The sequence below is a fragment of the Manis javanica genome, chromosome 13 (assembly GCF_040802235.1).
Source record: "Manis javanica isolate MJ-LG chromosome 13, MJ_LKY, whole genome shotgun sequence".
Taxonomy (NCBI): domain Eukaryota; kingdom Metazoa; phylum Chordata; class Mammalia; order Pholidota; family Manidae; genus Manis; species Manis javanica.
Window position 1 is genome coordinate 62999408 of NC_133168.1, and position 24746 is coordinate 63024153.

At 35.2% G+C, this 24746-nt stretch overlaps 1 protein-coding gene across 3 annotated transcripts in view; it reads right to left on the reverse strand.

Annotated features, from left to right (window-relative positions):
- The window catches only part of EPM2A (EPM2A glucan phosphatase, laforin), a 72727-nt gene that overhangs the window by 32930 nt on the left and 15051 nt on the right, over nt 1–24746 (reverse strand). For all 3 annotated transcript variants that reach the window (XM_073219712.1, XM_073219710.1, XM_073219711.1), the window contains exon 2: nt 10027–10201. In XM_073219712.1, coding sequence (XP_073075813.1) covers nt 10027–10201 — 175 coding nt within the window. The remainder of the gene's footprint in view (nt 1–10026; nt 10202–24746) is intronic.

A 24746-nucleotide genomic window follows, 5' to 3' on the forward strand; every position in this document is an offset into this window, starting at 1 on the left:
CATTTACAACACAACAGATGACTCCTGCTCCTTAAGTCATTATTTCTCCTCAATAAAATCACTAGAATTCAGATGTTTTCAAAGAGCTAGTTGTTTCTTATTTCTAAAAGCAGAAACCCCTGTAGATGCCATACCTCTTCTTTTCAGTTAAAATATAACTAAGATGTCTTATTTCAGTCTTACTCTGTAATGACAGAGTTCACTGAATTCCAGACAAAAGTTATATTGTTTTCACTAAATTCAATTTATTATTAAGCAATAAAAAATCTACTCTGTTATGCTACATGGCTTGTAAGGCTATTTCAAAGACCTAAATATGATAGCTTTTTAAAGTAGTAAAAAGCTATAACAGTTTTATAAATTCAAAATCCAAAAGTGGCTTTTATTTTTAATGTTAACTGTTAATCTTGCCGATAGATTAGAGGACTTTACAAAATTTTTTTTAACCTCCACTTTCCTATTGTGCTTAGAAGTGTTTGTTTCTAGGCCTAGATACTTAATCCTACACAAATTCCAGAAAAGTTGTTCAAACTATTGTAAAAGAGGAAAAATTACTTTTCCTACTATCCTTCCAGGTTCCCAGCTGAGGTCCTGCAATCTGGACTCAGACCAAAAGATAAACAAGAGAAAACCATACAAATGTATTCATATTAATATATATACATAACACAGGAGCCTACATAAGGTAATGAGGGCCTGATGAAGCACCTAAACCTGAGCCTTTTATACCAGGTTTGACAAACAGTGACAATCGTGGGAAAATGTGACAGGACAAAGGGATATGAACTGAGGATAACAAACTGAGAGACACTTGGCAGAGCCTGTGCATTTGGACTCCCCTCCATCTTCAGACATGAGGGGGCTCCTCTCCTCCAAATGTATGGAGGGCACCACTCAATGAGGGTCTTAAACACCTGCTTTAGGGGAAGGTCAGAAAGTCCTTCCTACACATGCTGTTTCTCAAATTCCTTCAGGTAAATTATATTCATTATCCCAAGCTGCCATATTTTGGGGTAGCTGTTCTAACCCCCATCACTATGAAGTTGGAGATGCTTAAGGATTAAACAGCATGAGAGGCCTTAACTCAGAATCCCAAAGGAGATGTGATGGAATATCAGTCACTTGGCTTACAAACTAAAAGGATTAATAAAAGTAATTTCTTAGAATTTATTACATCTTGGGTCAAAATCCACTGTAAAATTTTTAAGTATATGTCTGTCTAAAAGATGTTAATGCCCACCAACTGATTTCTTTATGGTACCTAAAAGTCTTAGGCAACCAGGCCTGCCACACCTACCAAGGTAGGTCGGGTGGGGAAGGGGTGTTGTGCGGATTACTTAATGCATTACACACTCTGGAGTTGGCCAAGCCATCCTGCCCCAACCCTCCATGAAATTTCACTTTTTAATAATGATAAAACTCTAAAGCACAATTTTAAGACAGTGTTGTACTTTACCCAGAAAACTTTTTCGGTACTTCAACAGCATAATTATTGAAAAGCTTTTATTAGAATGAGAAAACAAGAATATGAAGTAAATAAAACTTTTATTTCTTTCCTTCATACAATGTTAAGTGCCATGATCTCTCCCTTTATTAAAATGAAATTTGTTCCTATCACAGCACTATTTACAATAGCCAAGATATGGAAGCAACCTAAGTGTCCATCAGTAGATGAATGGATCAAGAAAAGGTGGTACATATACACAATGGAGTATTATTCAGCCATAAGAAAACAAATCCTACCATTTGCAACAACATAGATGGAGCTAAAGGGTATATGCATAGTGAAATAAGCCAGGTGGAGAAAGACAAGTACCGAATGATTTCACTCATCTGTATAATATAACAAAACAAAACTGAAGGAACAAAACAGCAGCAGACTCACAGACTCCAAGAAGGGACTAGCAGTTACCAAAGGGAAGGGGTTGGGAGGGTGGGTGGTAAGCAAGGGAGAAGGGAATTAAGGAACATTATGATTAGCACACATAATGTAGGGGGGGTTACAGGGAAGGCAGTATAACATGGAGAAGACAAGTAGCAATTCTACAGTATCTTACTATGCTGATGGACAGTGACTGTAATGGGGTGTGGGGGTTACTTGATAGTATGGGTTAATGTTGTAATCATAATGTTGCTCATGTAAAACCTTCATAAGACTGTGTGTCAATACCTTAATAAGAAAAAATTGTTCCTGAACCCAGCATTTCCCAATTCCCAAATGTATTTGATCATAACCTGGTCCATTTTTCCTAACTGTGGATTAACTGCCTAAAGAAATAGTGTTTTATGAAAAAAATTTGAGAAGTACTGATTTAGGCTAAAATGCATGTGACTCAACACTGAAAAATCACTCTCTTTAGTGAAATAAATTCTATTTTGAATTAGTTAAAAATAAAAATTGTTTCTGAAAATTAAATATTAACTTTTTGTAAGCATAGTCATATTTTAAACACAGAGAGATTTCAACCAAAATTCAAGACCTTACTTCATGAAGGCCACTTAAACAGTAACATTTAACTTAATTGTATTAAGATTTTCAAATACATATTTTATTTGTCCCTATCATGGAACTATTAGCTTCTGAAGGAAAGACACCAGATCATACTTGACTTTTTACCTCTAGTATCCAGCTTCTGGGAGAAAGTAAGTACCCCAAAAATAGCTGAATGAATGAATGAATGAATGGAGTAAAATAGACAGACATCACCTGATTACCATGTTCAGAACAGGAAGTAGAAAATGTTATAAACGTGTTTAAATAAGGACTGCAATCCCATATTGTGGCCAGTTAATAAAATAGCAAATAGAAAACGAAGAGAACAGGGAAGGACATTAAGATAGTAAAAGAGCAACAGGAAAGACACGGAGGGTAGGAGACAGAAAGGAAAACAGAGACAGAGAAAGAGTGGATAACAAAGCAGGGCAGTGACAGGACAGGAGTAGACTGGAAATACAGAGAATGACAGAGAAATAGGAAAGGTGGCAAAGAGTAAGGCAAACCTTGATAGATAAAGGCACGTTTGTACATAAAGTCTATAAATGCCATTCCACAAACGGTAGATGATGAGGGCCATGAGGCTGAGAGTTTAGGCTTCTCAATACTCATTTAAAAAATGTGAATTCTCTGGCTAATTCCTGTTTACAGTTTTGAGGGGTCTTTTTTCCCTTCCTTAATTTTTCCCAGTCACCGTGGCAGTGATCAGGGCAGAAATGTTCCTCAGGTGTCCTTCATTCAGGCAGCAAGAGATCATGCTCCTCAGGTCTATCTTAAGAAGGTCTGCTCGTCTAGACATAAGGCGATCCTTTCACAAAGTGAAGAACAACTTTTGTGATATAAGTAAATACCATATAATTTCATTATTATTTCAGTTGAAAGAATTTAACAACCCAACACTGGGTACATGGTATAAAATCAAAATGACACTTCTAAATTCAGCTTCTTAGACTTAATTTTTTAAAGTAGGGAATAATGTTAAACAATCTCATGAAAATGGCCATTTTAAAACCTGATGTTCTGGTGTTCAAATCTATTTCTATAATAAATTAACAACAACCCCAACATCAACCTCAACCCCAACACCAGAGAAGTATTTCCAACTTCTCTGATAACATTTTTATTGGCCTGTTTTACTCCATTTGGCTTAATTAACAACCCGTAATTTGAATATCCTGAATTGAAGAGTTCTCAAACCCCAGCAATTAGACGGGGCCATCACTCTGGTTGAGGACCATGGAGCAGGGCACTGTGGGTCTCCCAGAATGGCGCTTTCAACTTCTACGGCTTCCCAGGGCTTTGTTTTCTTTGAAAAGATCTGAAGTAATAAAAACTTATCATCATGGCAACAAGCAGTGAGACCATGAGACCCAAGAGGACCAAGTTCCAAACCATTGGTACCATCAGAAACAACACCTCAGAGTGCACTTTCCAGGGACAGAGCCCACTTTGGAAGGAAAGGGGACTAAAAACAATCCATGCTACCACCCACTGTCACAGGACAGCTGAACAAAAACAGGCCAAATCCAGAAAAAAGTCCATGTTGTGTCCTTCCTTCTTCCTACTTTCTCCTCTCCTTTGTTTTTCTTTCCTAATTTCTCTAGGATATAATTAAACATAAAAATAGCTTTATAGATGTAGATATACTTCACTTTGCAAAACAAAACAACTCCTCATAATCTGTATAAACCTACTATCTTTATAACACATTAATCATGCTTCTCACCAGTTATCATTTTTAAGACGCTTAATTTTCATTCCCAGTTAATCATTCATTTTAGCTGTCGGTTTCTCTTCCCTCCTAAAACTAGATGCAAAAAAAAGTCTAGGAATAAACTCAAGTCCTTGGGGAAGTAACCATTTAAATAAATTCTCTGGTGACGTCTTATTTAATGCAAATATATCTCTTTGATCTGTGGAACTTTACCTATTAAGTTTTCATAAAGCCTAACAGGAGTCACACCTAGTATAATTAAGTTGGAAGAGCAACTGAAAAACAACATGACATAGTTTATACTGGAAGATCCTCTCATAAAATGCCTTCCTCTAAAATCAATTGCCTATTCATAATGGTAAGTACAATAAACATGTCTGAGAAGAGGGCATAGCAGTGGAAATGCCAGCGACTACATTAAGAAGATTAATAATAATTGTCTCTGAAAAACAAAACAGGTCAAACAAAAGAATCTTATGGATGAAAGGGCTGCTGGAACAGGGTCTGCAATCTAGGAAAAGGGGGAATAAGATATGCAATTGATAAAATAGTTGGAGATTAGAAGGTGGGGAAAGATAATCAGGTGAGTAAAACTACAAGTCAAATGCAGGACATTTGACTTGTAGTTTAATGTATCACTTTTAAAATGATGGCATGAAGGTGCTGGCAGAGAAAAAAAGGTTTCAGGTCTTTTTTATAATTAATTCAACTTCTCTAGATTATGGGGACTATGTAAACTTTAATATTTGATCAGTGAAAATAAGTAGGATTTTTTTGTTATACATTTGTATTCAGACGTGCTTTGATCTGAATGCTCTGGTACAAGAAAATGAGAACAGAGAGGACCGTGGAGGGGAATCCAGGAATGAAGTCAGCTGTGATGAACTCAGAGCAGGACCTGGCAGCTTTTGTTCCCTCTTTGTTCCTCTATAACATGAGAGGATACATGTATGACTCCCTTCCTCTCATAGTTAGAAGTAGCTGAGGGTTATAAAGAGTTATGATGGTTTTACTTGCCCTATATAATCCTCTACACCATCTACTTCCTGCTTCCATTAACCTATTCTAACCCTCTGTAAACAAGATAGGGATGTTCCCTGATGTATACACTGACTCTAATATAAACAGACCCACTGGTCTTCCTGAAGAGGACCTCCAGTAATGGCTTAGCATAATAAATTTAATTCCAGCTCTAAAATGCACAGTATGTTATTCCTAACCTACCACGACTCCATGTTAGCATGTTACTTAACATCACACTTCTCAACAGAAACCCTACAGGCCAGAAGAGAATGGCATGATATACTTAATGCAATGAAACAGAAGGGCTTGAACCAAGGATACTGTTACTTAGACTTCTTTCTGATCAAGCTAGAGTCACACAGAAAACTGTAGAAAAAGGCTACTTTAGCTTATCAAAAATACTCTGTCTTCAGTATTCATTTGATAGGAAATAACTCTTCTTTGGCCACTGTAATACTGGAATTGGAAGAGTCTTGTAAAATTTAAAATTCATGAGTCAGTACATTTACATTCCATGAGTTACCCAGTCTACATATCTCATTTAAACCTAAAATTCCTCTCTTTCCTCACTCTCATCTGATGACTTGGTTTCCTATTTCACTAAGAAAACAGAAGCAATTAAAAACCAAACTTCCACATGCTGTCAATTCTACACTGACCAACCTGCATCCATGTCCAAACAGTCCACCTCTCCCAGGATCACAGATGGACTTCTGTACTCAATTCGCTCATGCTTACACATATTTTGCTCCTAAAACTCTCCCCTTTCTCGTCTTAATCATTAACATTTCTTAACTCCATGGGATCATTTTCATTAACGTCAAAACATTCTGTAATAGGGCCCACCTTATAAACTACCCTCCCCTCCTCTCTATTTTCTCATTTCTCTGCTCCCTTTTATAATAAAAATCCATATTTTCATGGTAAAGATTTTATATTTTACCCACATAATGACACAGGGATCCAATTTTCTTAAAAAGTAGAATATTCCCTCTTTCTTGCTACCATCCCTATAGACACAACCTCAGATCTGATAGGCAAGTTTTCTCCTTAGATCAAGGTTCTAACTCAACAGTGAACAAGGCATTCCAATCATTGTTTAAATAGCAATGCTGTCAATAACATACAAGACAACACAGAATCCAGCTGCTTCTTTTATACTTACTCTGATTCCCCGCTACACTATGAGCAAAAACCAATTTTTCCACAAACTTTAGCAGATGTTTTAAATGACTTCTAAGAAACAAGAATTAAGGGGTATGTTTGCATTAGTCCACATTACCATTAGGATGTTAATATCCTAACACAAACATTTTTTGATACGGTGTTGAAAATAAATCTTCTCAATACAATAGAATAGAAATACATATAAAAAATATTACTCATATTTACAATCAAACTTTGACAAGAAATCTCCTTTGAAGTAAGTAGAGAAGAGCCACAAAATTCTGTGTTGAACTGGACCTCATTACATTATCCTAGTTTAATAGTTCACAATCAAGACATCAATGGCCAAAAGAAGAACCTAATTGCAACTGATATTTACATCTGATTTACTTATTTGTAATTTTCCTAAACATAAAGGCAAGATTATAATTGCTCATCCTCATAGGACAGGAAAGCAGCACAATCTTCTTTCTTGTTGAGTTCTAATAAAATATGCAATCTATTTTATTTATATGTTTAAATGTTTTATATATAAATATGTATCTTGATCATAAAAAAGGACATCCATCAGTTAATCTGACCTTATAAAATATGAATAGCATTATTTATATAGGGAAAGGAACTCTGAAGAATCTTACAAATTCAGTTAATAACAAAAATCATTGCACTACAGAACTCAACAAAGAAGATTATGTTGTTTTCCTGTCCTACTAAGATGAGCAATTATAATCTTGCCTTTAATGTTTAGAAAAATTTAAATCATTCAATCAGATGTAAATACCAACTGAAATTAAATTCTTCCTTTGACCAATGTCTTAGCTATGAACTATTGAGGTAGGACAATGTAATGAGGTCCTGTTGCACACAGAATTTTGTGGCTATTCTCTACTTTTTTCAAAAGAGATTTCTTGTCAAAATTTGATTATAAAATGAGCAACATAAAAAATGTCATTATATAAAGAGCATATATGTACTTAACTAAGGATTTTTTGTATACTAGCTATAAAATATGTGTATTTCCAAATACAGCTGCCACAGAGTTGAACGGAATGTACACTCCAGACCATAAAAATGAAGGAAAGTACCACCTAGAGGCAGCACTGAACTGCAGGCATTTGGTGCCCGGATTTGAAGGCAGAGAAGCTGCCGTGGAGAGGGCTCACTGTTAGGCCAATATAACATTGGCAAAATGTCTCATAAGCCTTAGTTTTTTTAATTAACTGTAATCCTTGATTATTTCCAGAACTGCCTTTAGTAGGTTATCTAGTTCAACCAGCTCACTTTGCAAATCAGGAAACTGAAACTTAGAACTATTACAGAATTGTCCCAAGGTTACCCAGCAGTAAAGGAGAGCTGGGCTGGCACCCAAGCTCCTCACTCTCTGAAGTAATTAATTACACTCATTTTGGAAAATGTGCTAGGTACAAAAGTATTTTTAAATGTGAAAAATTATTGTTCTACAGTATTTAAAATGATTTTGATTTTTAAAAATAGTATATTGTATATATTTTCTTTATAAGTCAAAGAAGCTACAAAGAATAGGCATGCTTACAGTACATTTTTCTAAATTCTAACATCTTTCAAGAAGTGTAAAGTATAATGTTCATAGAGTCTAATTTATATCTCTTAAAATGTATTTATTTGGCAATAAGCCTTTTCAAGATATAGAAATTATAGTCCCTTTCTGCTAAAGTCTTATTAAATTACTTATCTATGTTTTTAATGCAAACGTTCATTCTCTTGCATTAAAAAAAACCCTTAACTGAAGAGGGAAATGTAGTTTGGCACTATGTATATCCTGAATATGGTTAATTTTTTTTTTATTTCATTCTACCCTGGTAGAATCTTATCTAGACCAGAGGAACAGAACACAAGTTAAATGCGAGAAATAAAGAATGGACTTAATATTTATTGACTACTATTTCCCAAATTTTATTATTTTATTTCACTTTCATTTCATTGTAGACAAACTTATTCCATACATCTAATTTGACCCTTTCACCAAATCCCTTTAAAACAAGAATAAAGAGATTTTTAAGAAAAATGAAACATATAAAGCCACAAGAAGTAAACAGGAGGAAAGACAGCCACAACAAAATTGTGGAAGATGGAAAGCAACTGGTTAATTACTGAATAATATAGCCGTTCTGAAAAAAATGAAGTCCTAAGGTCAGAAGTGAAGAAAGCTGAAAACAGACTGGAATTTCACTGCAGAATCCCCAACAGAGTGAGAAACTGGTTTTGCCATGCACTCCTAGATGTAGGCAAAGGAGATAAGAATTGGTTGCAAGTCTTTTTAAGAAAGAGCCAGGACCCCAGATTCATTTTCCCACTCTCCTCAGCTGGGAAATTTTCCCTTCCCAGTCCTGACAAAGATTAGCGGTTTATTTTCTGAAGAAGAATAAAACAAGTCTCTGGACTGAGAAACACTCAGATAATTAAAGAGCTCCCAGATAATAAAGAATGATAGCAGAAATAAAAAACTAAGTAGCAGTGGTGGGGGACAAAGCAAGTTAATTAAATCTGTTAGAAAGAAAAGCAAACAAACAACAATAACAAACAACCAAAGTTATACAGAATATAAAAGACTCAGGCCAGAGTTCCAATATCTGGATAACAGGACTTCAAGAAAGAAAGGGAAAGAAATCAACAAAGAAATAATTCCAGAAATTCACTTTCAAAGAAGCACCTGTATTTGAAGATAAAAAGTCTATTCACTGAAAATTTAATAAAAATTGATAAAAATAGACCCACCACAAGACATACCATCATAAAATTTCATAACATGGGAAATGGAAAGATTCTAAAGGCTTCTCCAATTCAAATTTAAAGGACTAGGAACCATAATGGCTTTGACTTTTCAATAGTAACCCTGATACTATTGAAAGTACATTTCAAGACTATACATTCTTCAAAAGACATTTAGACATTTGTGAACAGTTAGGAGTACTAAATGGCATTTACAAAGGCATACAAATAAATGTGTGGATACCGATCTCATCAAAGTTACTGTATAAGTATTTTGGGAGGATTGAACAATAGAAGGGATGAAACTGAGGTTTGTGGAGGGAAGCCAAGAAAAAAAGCTAAATCTTTACATTTATGGTGTGAAATGAAGAGATAATACCTAAAACTAAAACCAATACATAACAATATGATCATACTATTTATCATTTACCTGAAGGTAGTAAGCAAATAATTGACTAAAGATGTGAAAGTGGTTGCCTGTGGAAAGACCAAATTGGGGGAAATACAGCAGTAGAGGGAGCAGGCAGACTTCCCTGCTGGTCAGTAGCATAAAAGTTACAACTGTGAGTCTAGGATATTTTAGCCCAGCTTTTATTTGTAATCCACCATGAAAGTACAAAGACTGGTTATCTACTGTCTGGTCAAAATACATTGCTGCCAGAGTATGTATTTAATAAAATAATTATGTAAAAGAACTCTTCACATCTAGAACCAAAAATGCTCATATGGTGATTCACTGAAATTTATGTCCTCAAAGTTCTACAGGCCTACAGAGCCCTCCAAAGAGAGACACTGCAGTTTGAACACAGCAAATATTTCCATTGTCCTGATGCTACCTCTTGTCCTACTTCTGTGCTTATAAACATGGCACTATTTTTACCTTGAATAATGGATGGCTTGGTGGCCTGCAATATTAAAATAGAAGTCTGTTGTGTGCTGCATCTCATTGGTGTGCCCAGTGGCCTCAATCCAGTGTCCTATTGGGAGACAATAAACGCCATCCACCAAGTTGTTTTCATTATAAGTATAGCAACGGTCATGGTGAGGTCCATTGCCTAGAACAAAAAGAAATGAAAAACAGAGCAATTAAATCAATGTTTTGCTTAAGCAGACACAAAGTAGCTGATGAAAAATTAATAGTAAAGTGAAAATAAATATAAAGCTGCTTAATCTACACACTTCAATATGAACAAAACCAGACTAGAGTAAGAAGGAAATGGCAGAAATCTGTAGAGCTACTTATGAATTTCACTGACTACATCATGAATACATGGACATTTCCAAAAGCATAATAAACTCTCAGAATTTCATGGTAACTCTCAGGGTCTAAAGCCCATTATGAGTCATTTTGCAGCCTGGTAAGCTGCTGAAAAAGGTTTTTAAAGCCATTAATGTTCCTGTATTACATTTTTTATTTTTCTGGGATGCAAATTCATTATTAAAATCAACAATAAAAATGTTTTAGTATCAGCTCAAACAATACATATTAAAAATAAAGACATTAATAAATGGTAAAACAGGTGATCACATCCAATTTTGTTTGCATGTAAATCAGTAGTTAGCATTATTTTCAGATGGGGAAACTAAGTATCACAGAGATTGACAGGCTTGCCCAAGCTCACATAACTAGTAAGTACAGAGCTGCAGTAACCCCGTGCCTCTAATGCCCCTTTCAGGCACCTAGCACTTTTGTGCTGTCTTCCGCCTACTTCACAAACACCAAGACACACCACCCTCCCTCACGGGAATGCAGCAGGAGGCACAGACAGAAAAGCCCATCACGGAAAACACTACCTGACTACACTAGCCTGTATTAACTACACCAGCAAACAAATCCTTTATTTCATGAAAATTATAATTTTTACATGATTTTTCTTAGCCCGTCTAATGTGACCACATCATTTCAAATCATTCTTTTCCTTTAACTAATTTCCACATAAAGTCAGTAAGAAAAACATATAAGCAAAATAAAAATAGGAGTAAGTCATATTTGTTTAGAATATGAAAATTTGCCTCATTTCTTCCTTGCTCTGTCTTACAAAACATTTTACCTGAAGTCATTTGGCACAAAATTGTGAAAAAAAAATCCTTAAGTCATTAAAGGAATTCTCTAGGATACAACTCCCTTCCATCGGCTAGAAGGTATGAGATGGCTCCCATAATAAATCATCACTGGTCTTCCTAGATCAGATTCCTCTTTTTCTCTTGATGGCTAAAAGGCACTACAGCAAGTGCTCTATTAACCTTGACATTTAATAGATGAAAAGCAAACTATACCAGCAATCTCACTTCTAGAAATAAATCCATCAGAAATACAAGAATACATGTGTGTAGCAATACTATTTTACTGGCAAACACTATAAACTACATAAGTTCATCTATTCATTCTTCCATAAATATTTATTGAATGTAAACTACATGACAGGCACTGTTAAGTCATCTTAAGGATTTTAATATATGCCACAGAATAATAAAAAAAATTGAAATATTTAAAGCAGGGAAGTGATAAGACCAAATTTTATTTTGAAAGCATCTTGCTGCTTACAGAGTGAAAAAATTAATCCAAGCACAATAAAATTAGAGGCAAAAAGTCCATTTAGGAAACTACTGCGTTAACCCAGGCAGAAGATGATAAAAACCTAGAGGTACAAATGGAAGGAAGTGGGTGGATTAAGGAGGGAAAAGCCACAAGACTTGCTGTTTAATTGGATATGGGAGATAAAGGTGAAAAGGAGTCAGTAATGACTCCTAAGCCTCTGGCAAATATAACTCAGTATCTAGTGGTACCATTCATTGTGTTGAGAAATCTAGGAAAGGTTGAAAGAGAAGATAATCAGTCTGGTTTTGGCATGTTGGGCTTGGAGTGCTGTTGAGATACAATAGGAGACATCAGCTAGAGAGCTGGGAGTCATTGGCTTCACTCAGACCTGAGATCTGACTGAATTAGAAAATGTTTATTAATCATCTAAGTGTAAATTGTAATTGAGACAAGGATATATATGAGTCACAAAGAAAAACAGTATTGAGAACAAAAGGGTTATAAAACCAAGTCTAAAAGCATCCTAACATTTAATACCTAGATAAAAAAGGATAAGCTTATAAGGGATGCATAGAAATAGAAGCTGGAGAGAAAAACTAGGAGTAAGTGAGGTGGGAGGACATGATTGAAAGGGAAACCAATTAAAATACAGATACTGGCAGAATGGATTTTCTTAATGAACCAACTCTGTGCTGCCTAGAAGAAACCCACCTAAAATTACATAGGCAGGTGGAAAGTTAAAGTATAGAAAAAGACATACCATGCAAATATTTACCAAAAGAAAGCACAATTGGTTATATTAATATCACATAAAGTCAAGTCTTCAGTTCAAAGTAAATTACTAGGGATAGGAAAATTATATGATTTTAATATTACAATCTTCCAAGAAGACATAGCAATTCTAAATGTGTATGTAACAAAAAAAAGAGCTGCAAAATATGTGAAAGAAAAACTGAGAGACTTGAAAGGAGAAATAGACAAGTCCAGAATTATAGTTCGAGGTTTCAACACCTCTCTCTCAATGATTCATAGAACTACTAGACAGAAAGTCAGCAAGGAATAACTCAACAACACTATCAACCAACTGAATCTACTCAACAGTATAGAAGATAACCCCCAACAATAGTAGAATGTGCAACACTTTCATGTGTGCACAGAACATATACCAAGATGAACCATATCCTAGACCATAAGACACTTTCACAATTTTAGAAGAATTACATCATACAGAATACATCCTCTGACCTCAAAAGAATCAAACTAGAAATCAATAATTGACAGGTAATAGAAAAATATTCAAATAAATAGAAATTAAACAATGTACATCTAAATAATCTATGGGCTAAAGAGGAAGTCCCAAAGGAAATAAATAAATGGAAATGAATGAAAATTAAAATACAACATATCAAAGTGTGTGGGACATAGCTACAGGAGTGTTGAGAGGAAAACTTGCAGTGCTGAATGCATAGTTGCAAATCAATAATCTAAATTCCACTTCAAGAAATTAGAAAAAGAATACAGTAAGCCCAAAGGAAAGTGAAGGAAGGAAATAATAAAGAATGCAAATGAATGAAATTGGAAACAGAAAAACATTAAACAAGAATCAATGAAACAAAGAGCTTCATTGAAAAGATCAATAAACTTGGCAAACCTCTAGAAGACTGACAAAAGCACAAGATACCAGAAAGAAAGAAAGGGGGGGAGGGAGGAAGGAAGGGGAGAGAAAAAACAAGGAAGAAAGAAATGAGGGATATCACTACAGACACCAAATGTATAAAGGGATGCTGTAAACAACGCAACATACATAAATTTGACAACTAAGATGAAATGGAGTATCCACAAAAGAAAACAAATTGCCACAACTCATAAAATGAAATTGATAATTTGAATATCCCTTAAGGATATTGAATATATAATTTTAAAACCCATAAAAAAGAAATCTTAAGGTCCAAGTGATTTTCCTGGACAATTGTACCAAATGTTTAAAGAATCAACACCAGTTCTATACAATCTCTTCAACGTAGTGCATAGGCAAAAACCTAAAGGAAAGAAACAAACTGTATTTATTTGCAGATGACATAACTGGCTATGTGGACAACCCTAAGGAATCAAGTGTTTTGGGGTTTTTTTTCCAAATGAACTGGAAAATGTTTATAGATTTCCAGTTCACTTTCTGTTCCACAGGACTGGCCTCAGAGTGCAATATATAACACATTGTTCATGCCTGGAAGGTTAGTTAACTTTTCCAGGTCTCATCTACCTTTTAAGAGTCAGTTGGCTATGCTGTGACAGGTTAAAGGTAAAAGGCAGGGAAATGGGGTGGGGAACAGGTAGGAATGAATTATCTGTCCAGATTGTAGCTGGCCATTGCCAGTTATTCATTGGCATTAATTTAAAATAAGGATACAAACAGCTCACTAGGTGAGATAAACTAATCTGTGCTATGGTAAGAAAAATTGACAAGGATTGGTTTAGTGAGCAATAAATACCTATTTGTTTAGCATAGATTTGGCCATAGTGTTATTTGTTAGGTAAGTTAAAGTAAAGTGAACAAACATCAAGGAGTAAGAATCCTGCTTTCCAGCACTGCAATTAAAGCCAGAGAAGAAACTGCAGGATTTTAAACCTCAAAACTAATGCATTATTTTAAATAGTTCTATAAATTTGAAAGTTCTGGTTTAAATGAGTGTATTTTTTATAAAGTCAGAACTTCTAAAATTATATTGGACAGCAAAATCTATTGGGTAGTGTAGTCTATTTAAAATTAAAATTCTAATTATTATTCATATATTATTTGAATCTATCCTCCTTGGAGTTTAATTACTTTGCAGTTTTTATTTCCAGCACATGAACATAAATTATGAACCTAACACATTAATCTCTAATTTTCCCTAGCAATTCACCCAAATCAGATTCTCTAATGCCCCATCTGTTACTACCTCAGAGGCTACTGGTGCATAAAGTTGTACAAACATGGTTTAATTACTACGAACTCTTCGGCATTTTGATATTCTGTTCTAATGGTGAAAGCAAAACAAAATAAAACAAAAAATCTTTTTGTTCAACCAACCATCTCTTTGAAAGAGCGGGTTCTGTTCTGGTTAAGCACTTTGATAAACTGCAAAACACAATGGCAGAAAATATCTGAGTTTGGATATATTGATGAGAGACAGCTGCTTTGCACCATACAATAGAAGACTTCAGTGCAATCAAGGAAGGAGACGATGGGAGAAGAAGATGTGAAGATTTAGGAGGAAGAGGAGAGGTAAGATGGAGAAAGAGCAGAGAGATCTTGCTTGTAAACTTTATCAAGCGAAGTGAATAATCAAAACACACTGGTCATGAGACCACCAAAGAGCAGGAAAGGCAAGCATTTTAATACTTAACTTGAAATTGTTTGCCCTTCTGTGATATTCTTCTTATCAGCCTCCCCAGCCTTCAATATAACCTTCTATACTCACAGACAAATTTCTAGTTTGGAGACAGGGTAGTTCACTATTGAAAATTAATTTGAAACTGAATTCCTTGGGTACATTGACAGGGCAACATAAGTATGGTCACAAAAATGTGCATTCCTAAGCAGAATGGAAGCAGAAAAGCAGTCAAGGATGACTGTGAAGATATAAGCCTTCCCTGCAACACAGGCATCTTGGAGAGGATTCCATCCTCCCCAAACTACAGAAACAGGGGCTGGTTATATATGTCACATGTATCATAAGGAGGAAAACCAGTTAAAATCTAACCTATGTAAGAGTCTTTACAAGCTTTCGGAATCTGCACAGAAACAAGTGAATAAACTATTAAGGAAGAAAACAATGTAATCTATAAAGAAAATAATACATAACACAGGACTTACAGAGAATATTTTTATTTCCAAGATTTTTATCTCATTTGATTAAAGGAATGCACAAATCTTAAATACAAAATGTAAGTAGCACTTCATGCTAACAGCAAAAATAATGAAATTTGGCTAATGAAAATTAGGAAATGAATGGTTACTAGGGTATGAAGGAAGTTCTATGCTAATTTGAGAAGACAGGTGGACAAAAGCCCAGTTCCTCTGTAACAATACTGCATTAAAATAATAGGAGACTTACATAGCTAAATGTGCTAGGCCCAAAGTTAAAGCTAAAATAACTCCTAGGAAAAATCCAAACCAAAGCCATCCAACAAATTCAGGAAAGAACTTTGAGGGTTTTGATTAAAAATAATAATGATGACTACAAATATGTGGTCCACTTAGCAATGATGAAAACAGGAAGGAGATTTAGAGATAATAATGTTTTTCTACAATAGGTATAAAATACTTTTTGTTAAGGAGGCTAGAGTTTGCAGGACCAGAAAATATCAAATGTGTCAGGGTGATTAGGGTAATGAATCAACATCTAGCTCAGGTGAGGGGTGTGGAGGGGGTGCCTGAGCATGCATTCATGTGTGTGAGTGTCTTTAAAGGTAGAAAACATTACTCTTGGTGACTGCCATTTTTACAGCAAATAGTAAGCTGAAATGTGGGATAGGATACATAAGCTATCAACCTCTCTGTACATCTGTACATGTAAACTTGTCTAACCCTTTTAGTCAAAAATGAGCTCCTCATACTAAGACAATTACTTGAGAGAATACAAGTCAATGAGCTCATACCTTTATACATAAAAGCCTAGCCTCATTTGTTCTCATTAATAATCAGACTTCAGACCATGTCCATATGCTTCGAATCCTATGTATGAAACAATCAGTCAAAGTCCTTGAGTTGTTTGGGAGAAGGGTGTGATGCACAGGTCCTCTCAAAAGTGAGTCTGCGGTGCACAGAAAAGGGGAACCACAGGAGTAATACAGCTCAGCCTTGGACTCACTCTCTGCCAAGCCTCCAGAGGGCATCTTTTAGATAAAGATGAGAAGAGCCTTGATTAGTTCCAGCTAAGAATTTTAAGTATAAACTTAATAGCTACCAAACCACACAGAGCAGAAACTATTAGAAGGGAAAATTTCCATGATTACAGAAAGATGTAAGCGAAATGGAGGCTTAGATCAAGCCAGGTTGAAGAAATATAACAGGAAAAAACATTGGCAATGCAAAGTTCAATAGTTCTTTTCTTAAAAGATTTACTAATAATTTAATATCTCATTGTTACATACTATATTCCTCTCAAATTCATATGTTGACATTCTAACCCCCAAAGTGCCTCTGGAGATGGGGCCTTTAGGACAGTAATTAAGGTTAAAGGAGATCAGAAGGACAGGGACCGAATTCAACAGGACTGGCACCCTTACAAGAAGGGAGACACCAGAGATCTCTCTTTCCATGTAGGCAAGAGGAGATGCCATGTGGGGACACAGCAAGAGGGCAGCCAACTATAAACCAGGAAGACTGTTCACCAGAAACCAAACCTGCTGGGCCCCTGATCGGGGACTTCTAGCTTCCAGAACTGTGAGAAAATAAATTTCTGTCATTTAAACCACCTAGCCAATGACGTTTTGTTACAGCAGTCTGAGCAGATAAATGCATTCATATATGTGGAATACTCTGGATTAATCCAGTGAATATACAGGTATTACTGACAGCTTGTTATGTATCCAGTCCTGTGGTGAACTGAGATAGACAAACGAAATTTAAAACCTGATTACCACAGGGAATGGACCACTGATGATTAGACAAAATTTACACACAGCAATTAGTGAATGAAACAAAACTTAACTAAATCATAAAAATAATTTTAAAACTATATGATAAAATACTGCTACATGAAGAAAATATTCAAGGATTATAAATAGGCTTCATCTGCAATGCCATTTTCAATGTCTGATGACTGGTAAGCTATGCTAAGATGTATTTTGAGGAGTGATTGGTTCACAAGAAAGAAAACTATAATAGATTTGTAGTTTGTACATAGGTAAAGAAGACTGAAAGATGGAGATGGCTGTATCAGTGTGAGTTAGAATTACCAGGAAAGGGTTTGTGATACAGGAGATAGCTCTCAAGCTGTGAATGACAAAGGGTATGTTCTAGATATGTAACAAAGAGCACAATGTATGAGTGAATATGTTTAAAGCAAGAAACAGTGAATAAAAACACATCTTTTACTTCAGTGAGTAGAGTGATAACATAATATGGTCTCATAGGGCATCCATATTACTTATCAAATTCTCAAGTGAGCACTGTAAAAACAAGTGGACTTCACGACTTGAAAAAGCAGAGAACAGAATTACCAGTTCTCTAGCCATTATTTAAAAAGTCATATTTGTTAATGTAATATAATGTGAAAATAATTTACATTAGTCATTCATGATGATATGCACATCTCAAAATGGGGAGCATCTCAGAGATCGAAGATTTTCTTGAGCAACAGCCAATGGCATTAGCAGGCATTTATGCTTCTATTTAAAATTAAATACAGTAACAGAGCTCTTTTTTCCATACAGCTTTTAGAGAAAACCTGAAACTTATATTATTCTTAATAGACTTGACTCAAGGCATCAAGACTGAATTATTAATAATTCATTCAATGTGATGATAATCTACAGCAAAGCCAAAAGATTTGACCACCTGATTTGAAGTGATCAGATCTTTTGGTAGCTAATTATGCCATGACTGAAGAGATTGAATAAAATCAGCATATTAAAATGCTCCATCTCTGTGTAACTGGATATACTTTTCTGCTACGGCTTTTACTTTCTCTGTCACATGCAGAGATTTTTATTCATGTGTTTAATAAATTTTTATTTAATTGCTCTAATAACTTTGAATGTTGATTTTTCTACTGTCATTTAAACAATTTTATAGTAGTGTCTAGACTGTTGCTGTTGTTAAACTGGCAGGTTAATTTTTCTCTCCATAGCATTCCCAGAACTGACTAGAAATTTCATTGTTTCATCATATGAACATAAAGCTATCATACTATATAAATAAAACACCTTTATTAGTATTAGACTCATTATATAAAGCAAATGCTTCTAACCAGATTCCACTTCTTCATTTGTCATACCTTAAAGCCCACTAAAAAATCTCACATGTCCTCAATCTTTGTGTACTATTTAAGTCATATAATGCTGGAGTATGAAGTGGTAACTTCCCTCATAGCCATACCTCAAGAGTGTCCAACTTTTAGATGCAAAGAATGCAGAATAAACATACTCCTCCCAGGAACTCTGATGAGCATTCAGCATTACTTTTCATTTAACCCCGTAATTACCTAACTGGCCTAGGAGATGAGCATTTTAGCAGTTTTATAGTAATAAACATTTCATCATGAAATCACTCCTTAATTAAGATCTTCTAGAAGGTGGACCTGGTGGTTCAAAAAACATTCCTTTGAGCCAATTTAATTCTGATGTGAAAACCATCTGTGATGGCTTTATGCTTTGCTTTCTTCCATAGCAGAAATATCTTTTGATGTTACAGACATACAGCTAATGTGAACCTCACATAGGCATTGCTCTAATTACTGGAAAGAAACTAGAAACTACAATTAGAGTAGAGAAAACTCAAAAGTAATATTTAAAAATTAAATTGTTTCTGAAATTGATAAACCAGATTGTTTTAAACTCTTCTAATGAGACATTATAAACTGTAAAAATGAGAGAGGAACAATTAGGGAGACTATCTTAAAATTACCATAGCCATAAACTACACGTGTACTAGAAACAGCTGAAAAAGGATTTTGGTAGCAACAGAAATCTAACTGACTTCAACAAATACAGGTTTCTCTCTCACATAACAAGAGGTGCAAGGCCAGGCAACCCAGAACTGGGACCATACCAAGTGTTTTCTAAAAGTCTGCTTTGCCATCCTTCACACACTGACTTTGTTTTCACCTCATGTTCAAAGGGTGACGTCTAGGCATCTCATCTGGACACTCCACGTGCAGAAGACTGAAGAGCCTGTCCTTTTCCATGAGAAAGGTGAAAGCTTTTCTGGGGGCCTCACCCAAAGACTCCCTGTATCTCATTAGCCAGAACTAGGTGACACAGACATCTTTAGACCAACTGCTACCCAAAGAAATGAGAGTTCTGTAAACTGATTGGAGCAATAATGATTCACCCACTTGCTACCAAAAAAAAACCAGGATTCTGTTAACAGAGAAAGTGGGGAGAAACAACCATGATGGTGAATATGATGGGTCTGAACATGTCATCTTTCTCCAGCAAATCATTTTGGAAGATAAACCACATTTCTTTAGATTTTACATGGCTCTACCTGATCTAATTCAGAAATACCCAACACATTAATCTTTAATTGTAAATTATTTTTCAATGAATCAACAGTAAAACTATAAGCATTTTAATGTATTTTAAAAACTTGAAAGTTGCCAAGAAACAAAAATAAAGGGAAAGTACAGGTTGTCTAGTTCTTGATTGTGTTTGGTTGTACGACCTCTTTACTGTAACGGAGTCTCCTTCTAGTCCTACCCTTAAGCCTCCCAAATCCATCCTTTTCCAGTTTTTCTGAGGTGTCTGTCCTACCACCATCTCTTTTAATCTTTCCACCAACTAGCCCTGTCCTCACTGAATACCCACAGTTCCCCATTCATTCTTGAGGGCACTACAATTTGGCATCTTCCCTTAACATCTCACTGAAAACAACTTTAAATGACATGATCTCCTGTCTGACTCATTCTTCTTCCTTTACCTGCCTGCAGCACTTAACGATAGTGACCACTCTCTGTGGACACTCTTCTCGGTTGGCTCCATCTTCTCTGGGAAGGCAGCATATTCTATCAATTCAATGCATGGACTCAAGATCTAGATGTGAACTCTATTCCACTTACTGTTTGTAAAGAGTAATAAGAAAGTCACTTTCTCATTTCTGTAACAGGGATCATAGTACTACCTACATTAAAGGGTGTGTGTGTGAGGGAATTCAATTAGGTAATCCACTTAAAGGATTTAACACAGGACCTGCCACAGAATGTGTTCAGTAACAACGCAGTAACAACTCTTAATGACTATTCTTTTACATCTCTTCCAGTCCTTCTAGTCTATTTACAAACTATATACTGACTTGCAAAACAAGTATATGCCTAAAATGAGCTCAAATTGTTTTCACGACAGCTTTGTTCAGACCCGTGTTTCAAGACAAGAACACGATGACAGTAACTTTGTGTAAGCTACTAGGTTCCAAAAATACAACCACTGATTTTTCTGCAAATTCTGACCAATCTCTGCCCAAACCATGCTTTCTCCCTAAAATCAAAAGAAATTGAAACCCCCAAATCTTTTCACTCTGGATTGTTCTCTAGGCAAATTTCTCTAGTTCTGTTTTAAAATAACTTATTAGGGCAGATACAAGATTTGAGTTTTATCAATTTCTTACTGTTCTATTCCTGTATTTGGGACCTAATATTTTGAATTCTGCTTATTCCAAACAAAACAGCAACTATCTCTCCCAGATTTTTCTTACCAGCCAATTTGATAAGCATGTTTCCTAAATTACTGACAAAAACATTTAGCAGAAAAGGGCCTAAAATAAAATGACTTGTAAAATGCCACTTGCACCCACCCTCATGTTCTTACTGATTTATTACACAGAGCACTTTAGTATCAGTTGTTCCACTTATGATGAATCCACGTAACTAATTTATAAGCCAGCCAGTTGCATTTTAACTTGTGAACAAGTAAATTGTGAGATCTTTGTAAAATCCTTTCCTGAAACTAAGATATATTGTTCCTCCATTTTCCCCCTATACAAATGAGGATTGACATTTGATAAAACTTCAAAAACAATTTTTAAATCTACTTCAAAAATATGATTAATGATGATGAAATATCAGGGGATTTTTGCTTTATGTTGGTCATAAGCCTCTTTGAGAATCAGTAAAAAGCTATAGATCAAAAATATTTTTAAATGCTCATGCACACAGTGCCTATAGTTTATCATTATTCTAGTACCTTAGAAAACAGGGCATGTGGTGCATAAATATGACCTTAGGAGACAAAGAGGGAATTTTCATTAACATATCAATTCAAGTTTAACCATCTTTTTTTTAAAGCTTATTCTTTTTTCTCCCCTTAAATCAGCAAAAGTTTATTTGCAACAAAACAATTAAAATTTTCTATCAATGTCAACCATTTTAAAAATAAAGTTCTCTGTCTACATCAAGTTTTATAAACAATTTTTTAACAGTGATTTTTCAAACCAGCTACTGTCTCTTGCATAGAATGTAATGATTATGGCAGCTTAAAAATTGCATTGATGGTCACCTTACAAGTGAAAACTAGCAATCCATTATGTTGCTGAGGAATTTTTATTTTTTCCCATCGACAGGACAAGGTTACTCTGGTAGACCTAACTCATCACTTATATTGAAGCTTAATATCAACAGAAGTCAGCAAGGAATGACTTGTTAAGATTTATAAGTGTACTTTTCTTATTTGAATCATCTGTGGAATTAATTCTCTAAGAAACTCTGACACAAAGTAAACAGATATGAAACCGTTATAAAATGTTTCTCAAACATGTCATAGACATAAAAGGAGTCTGCGTGGCAACCTTATGATCTTACAATACATAGGATAAAACAAAAATCAGTGGCATTATCACTCAAAAATATTCACGTTTATTTAAAAAAATAATCATGAAAACATTCACAAAAAAAGCCAATGGCAAGATTTTTGTAGGTGGTATTTTTACTGATTTTAATTACCTACATCAAAGTACATCTGAGCAAAATTCAGCTACCTAACACTTCTTCCCAAATGAAACAGTTCTTGATAAACTGCTGTCTTAAGGTGACTGTGTCATTTATGTCATTAAATCTTTTTTAGAAAAATGGCAACTCTCAGAATTGTTTTGGGAATATGGAGTACATGGGATAGCAAAGGGGAAAGGTCAGGTTGGGAGAGAATAAGATATTGATTAAATTCTTTTCTATGAGATTATATACAAACTATAAAATTATAGTTGAATGCAAGTGAAATACTGCCACCCTGTGGAATTATTAATAAAAATTAAATCTTCAAATTTGAAAAGAATGCAAGAATTTCATATCTCTTTTCATTTTAAATAATAGAGCTTAATAATTTTCAAAGTACTTTCATATATTATTCCTCAAAAAAAAAATAAAAACAGTGGGACAGGTAGCAGATGTGTGAGTACATATTTTCCTGAGTCTGAGGTTCTAACAGATTAAGTGACAGATTAAGCGACATGACAGAGTTCTATGCTTTAGTACCAAAGTGAGCACTGGAGCCCAAAGCTGCTGCTTACCCCATGTGGCTCCTCCTAAAGAGACCTTGACATTTCTACTCTTGTCCAAACACTGGATTTCACAGAGGAAAAAAATAGACTCAAAGATTATCAAGGCTTCTCAAATATTTCCAAAGGATTTAGGAACATATCTTGAAGCAGTAACCTATTATCATGAAAATTATTGGAAGGTTTGTATTTCCCTTTTAAAATTCCTGTGACATCTGTATTCTATTCCATATAATAAATACATCTGTTTTAATTAAAAAATGTTCCTTCAAATGTCTTTCAGAACAATTTTCCTCCAAGACAGTTATACATTTCCATCCCGTGCTACAAACTCACTAGCCCAGGACCACACTGAAGATAGGAAAGCAGAGAGTAGGGAGTATGAGTGTATCAGTTTCGGACCCCTGGAAAATGTCTTGTTCAACTTCATTCATTCATCAAGCATTTAATGAACACTTGCCAAATGCCAAGTGTCATTTTAGCTCCTAGGACAAGCTATGATAACAAACCCCAACGTATCAGTGACAAAATGAGCAAACGTCTACTTTTCTCTCATGTTAGAGTTCACTGCAGATTGGCTGATAAGGGCTCTTCTTCACATTGTCATAATCTTCATGCTGGGGCCATCAGGCAGAGCAATTACTATTTAGAACATCAATAGTATTTGCTTGGCAGAGAGAAAAGAGTCAGACAAAGCAACAGGAAGTGACACAGACCATTTCTTCTTACATCTCATGGACCACAGCAAGTCACATAATGAAGATCTACTTATTGAACAAGCCAAAGAAGGAAAATCCTCCTCCAAGGAGAGGACATGGTTATTGGTAAACAATAACAGTCTGCCACATTCCAACTTTTCTAAATACACTGAGGAAAAGTGGTTTGAGAAAGTGTCCAGACTTCCTAGATATGTGGGATGGGCATTCAAGCAATTTTACTTATATATTAAAAGAAAAGGTTATCAAAGAAAGCTAGAGGACTTGCAATATTTAGGTTTCAGGTATGTGAGATACACATGAGTATGTATTAAACAAGTAGACAGGGAAAAGGCATTTAGGATGTTTGTAAGTATGAATTAAGACTCAAAGTCCCAGTTCTTGACAGAGCACTTTATCAGTACAAACTCATGGAAGCTGCCTGTGTCCAGTGAAGGATGCCACATTTCAGAAGCAACATGGCAGGGTTGCTTAATGCACATATGCACAAAACTGGTGCATGGGGTTTCAGAGCCAGATATATAAATTGCATCTAGGATCAACACATTGGGTTGCCTGACTTACATATAGTAACCCACCACCAGTTGAGTGGAGGTAACAGAGTTAACATATGTACTAATCATATATTTGAACAAAATACGTGAGTTCTCTAAACTGTATGCTATCTTCATAGCTCAATAACACTTGCTCCAGCTGGAGGGGTGCAATGCTGATGGTTAAGTCTCTGACCAGAAGCTCTAATGAAAGCCTTCATGTTGAATCCAACAACAGTGATGCCCCAGGCAGCTTCCAGAGAAAAAGAAAGTTATCTTACAATGCCACTTATGGACAGTGGCAGACACCCCATAGAGGTTAAGATTTCCTAAATTCAAAGAACTTTATATATGATGCATGAATGTTGTGCATTACTCAGGAATTTTTATTTACATAGATTCAATAATTTTGTATCATATAAACATTTGTCATTTTAAATAGTGTACAATAAATGTAAATTATTTGAAGAGGCTATCTTTGATTGCTTTTTATATTATTCCACCAAAGCTGATGGAAAAATGTAGCATGGCTCATTGCATAACTAAGGCTGCTATAGGTTTGGCAGAAATAAAAAAAAATAAAAAAATAGGGACAGCACTAACGAAGAGCTGCATGAAATA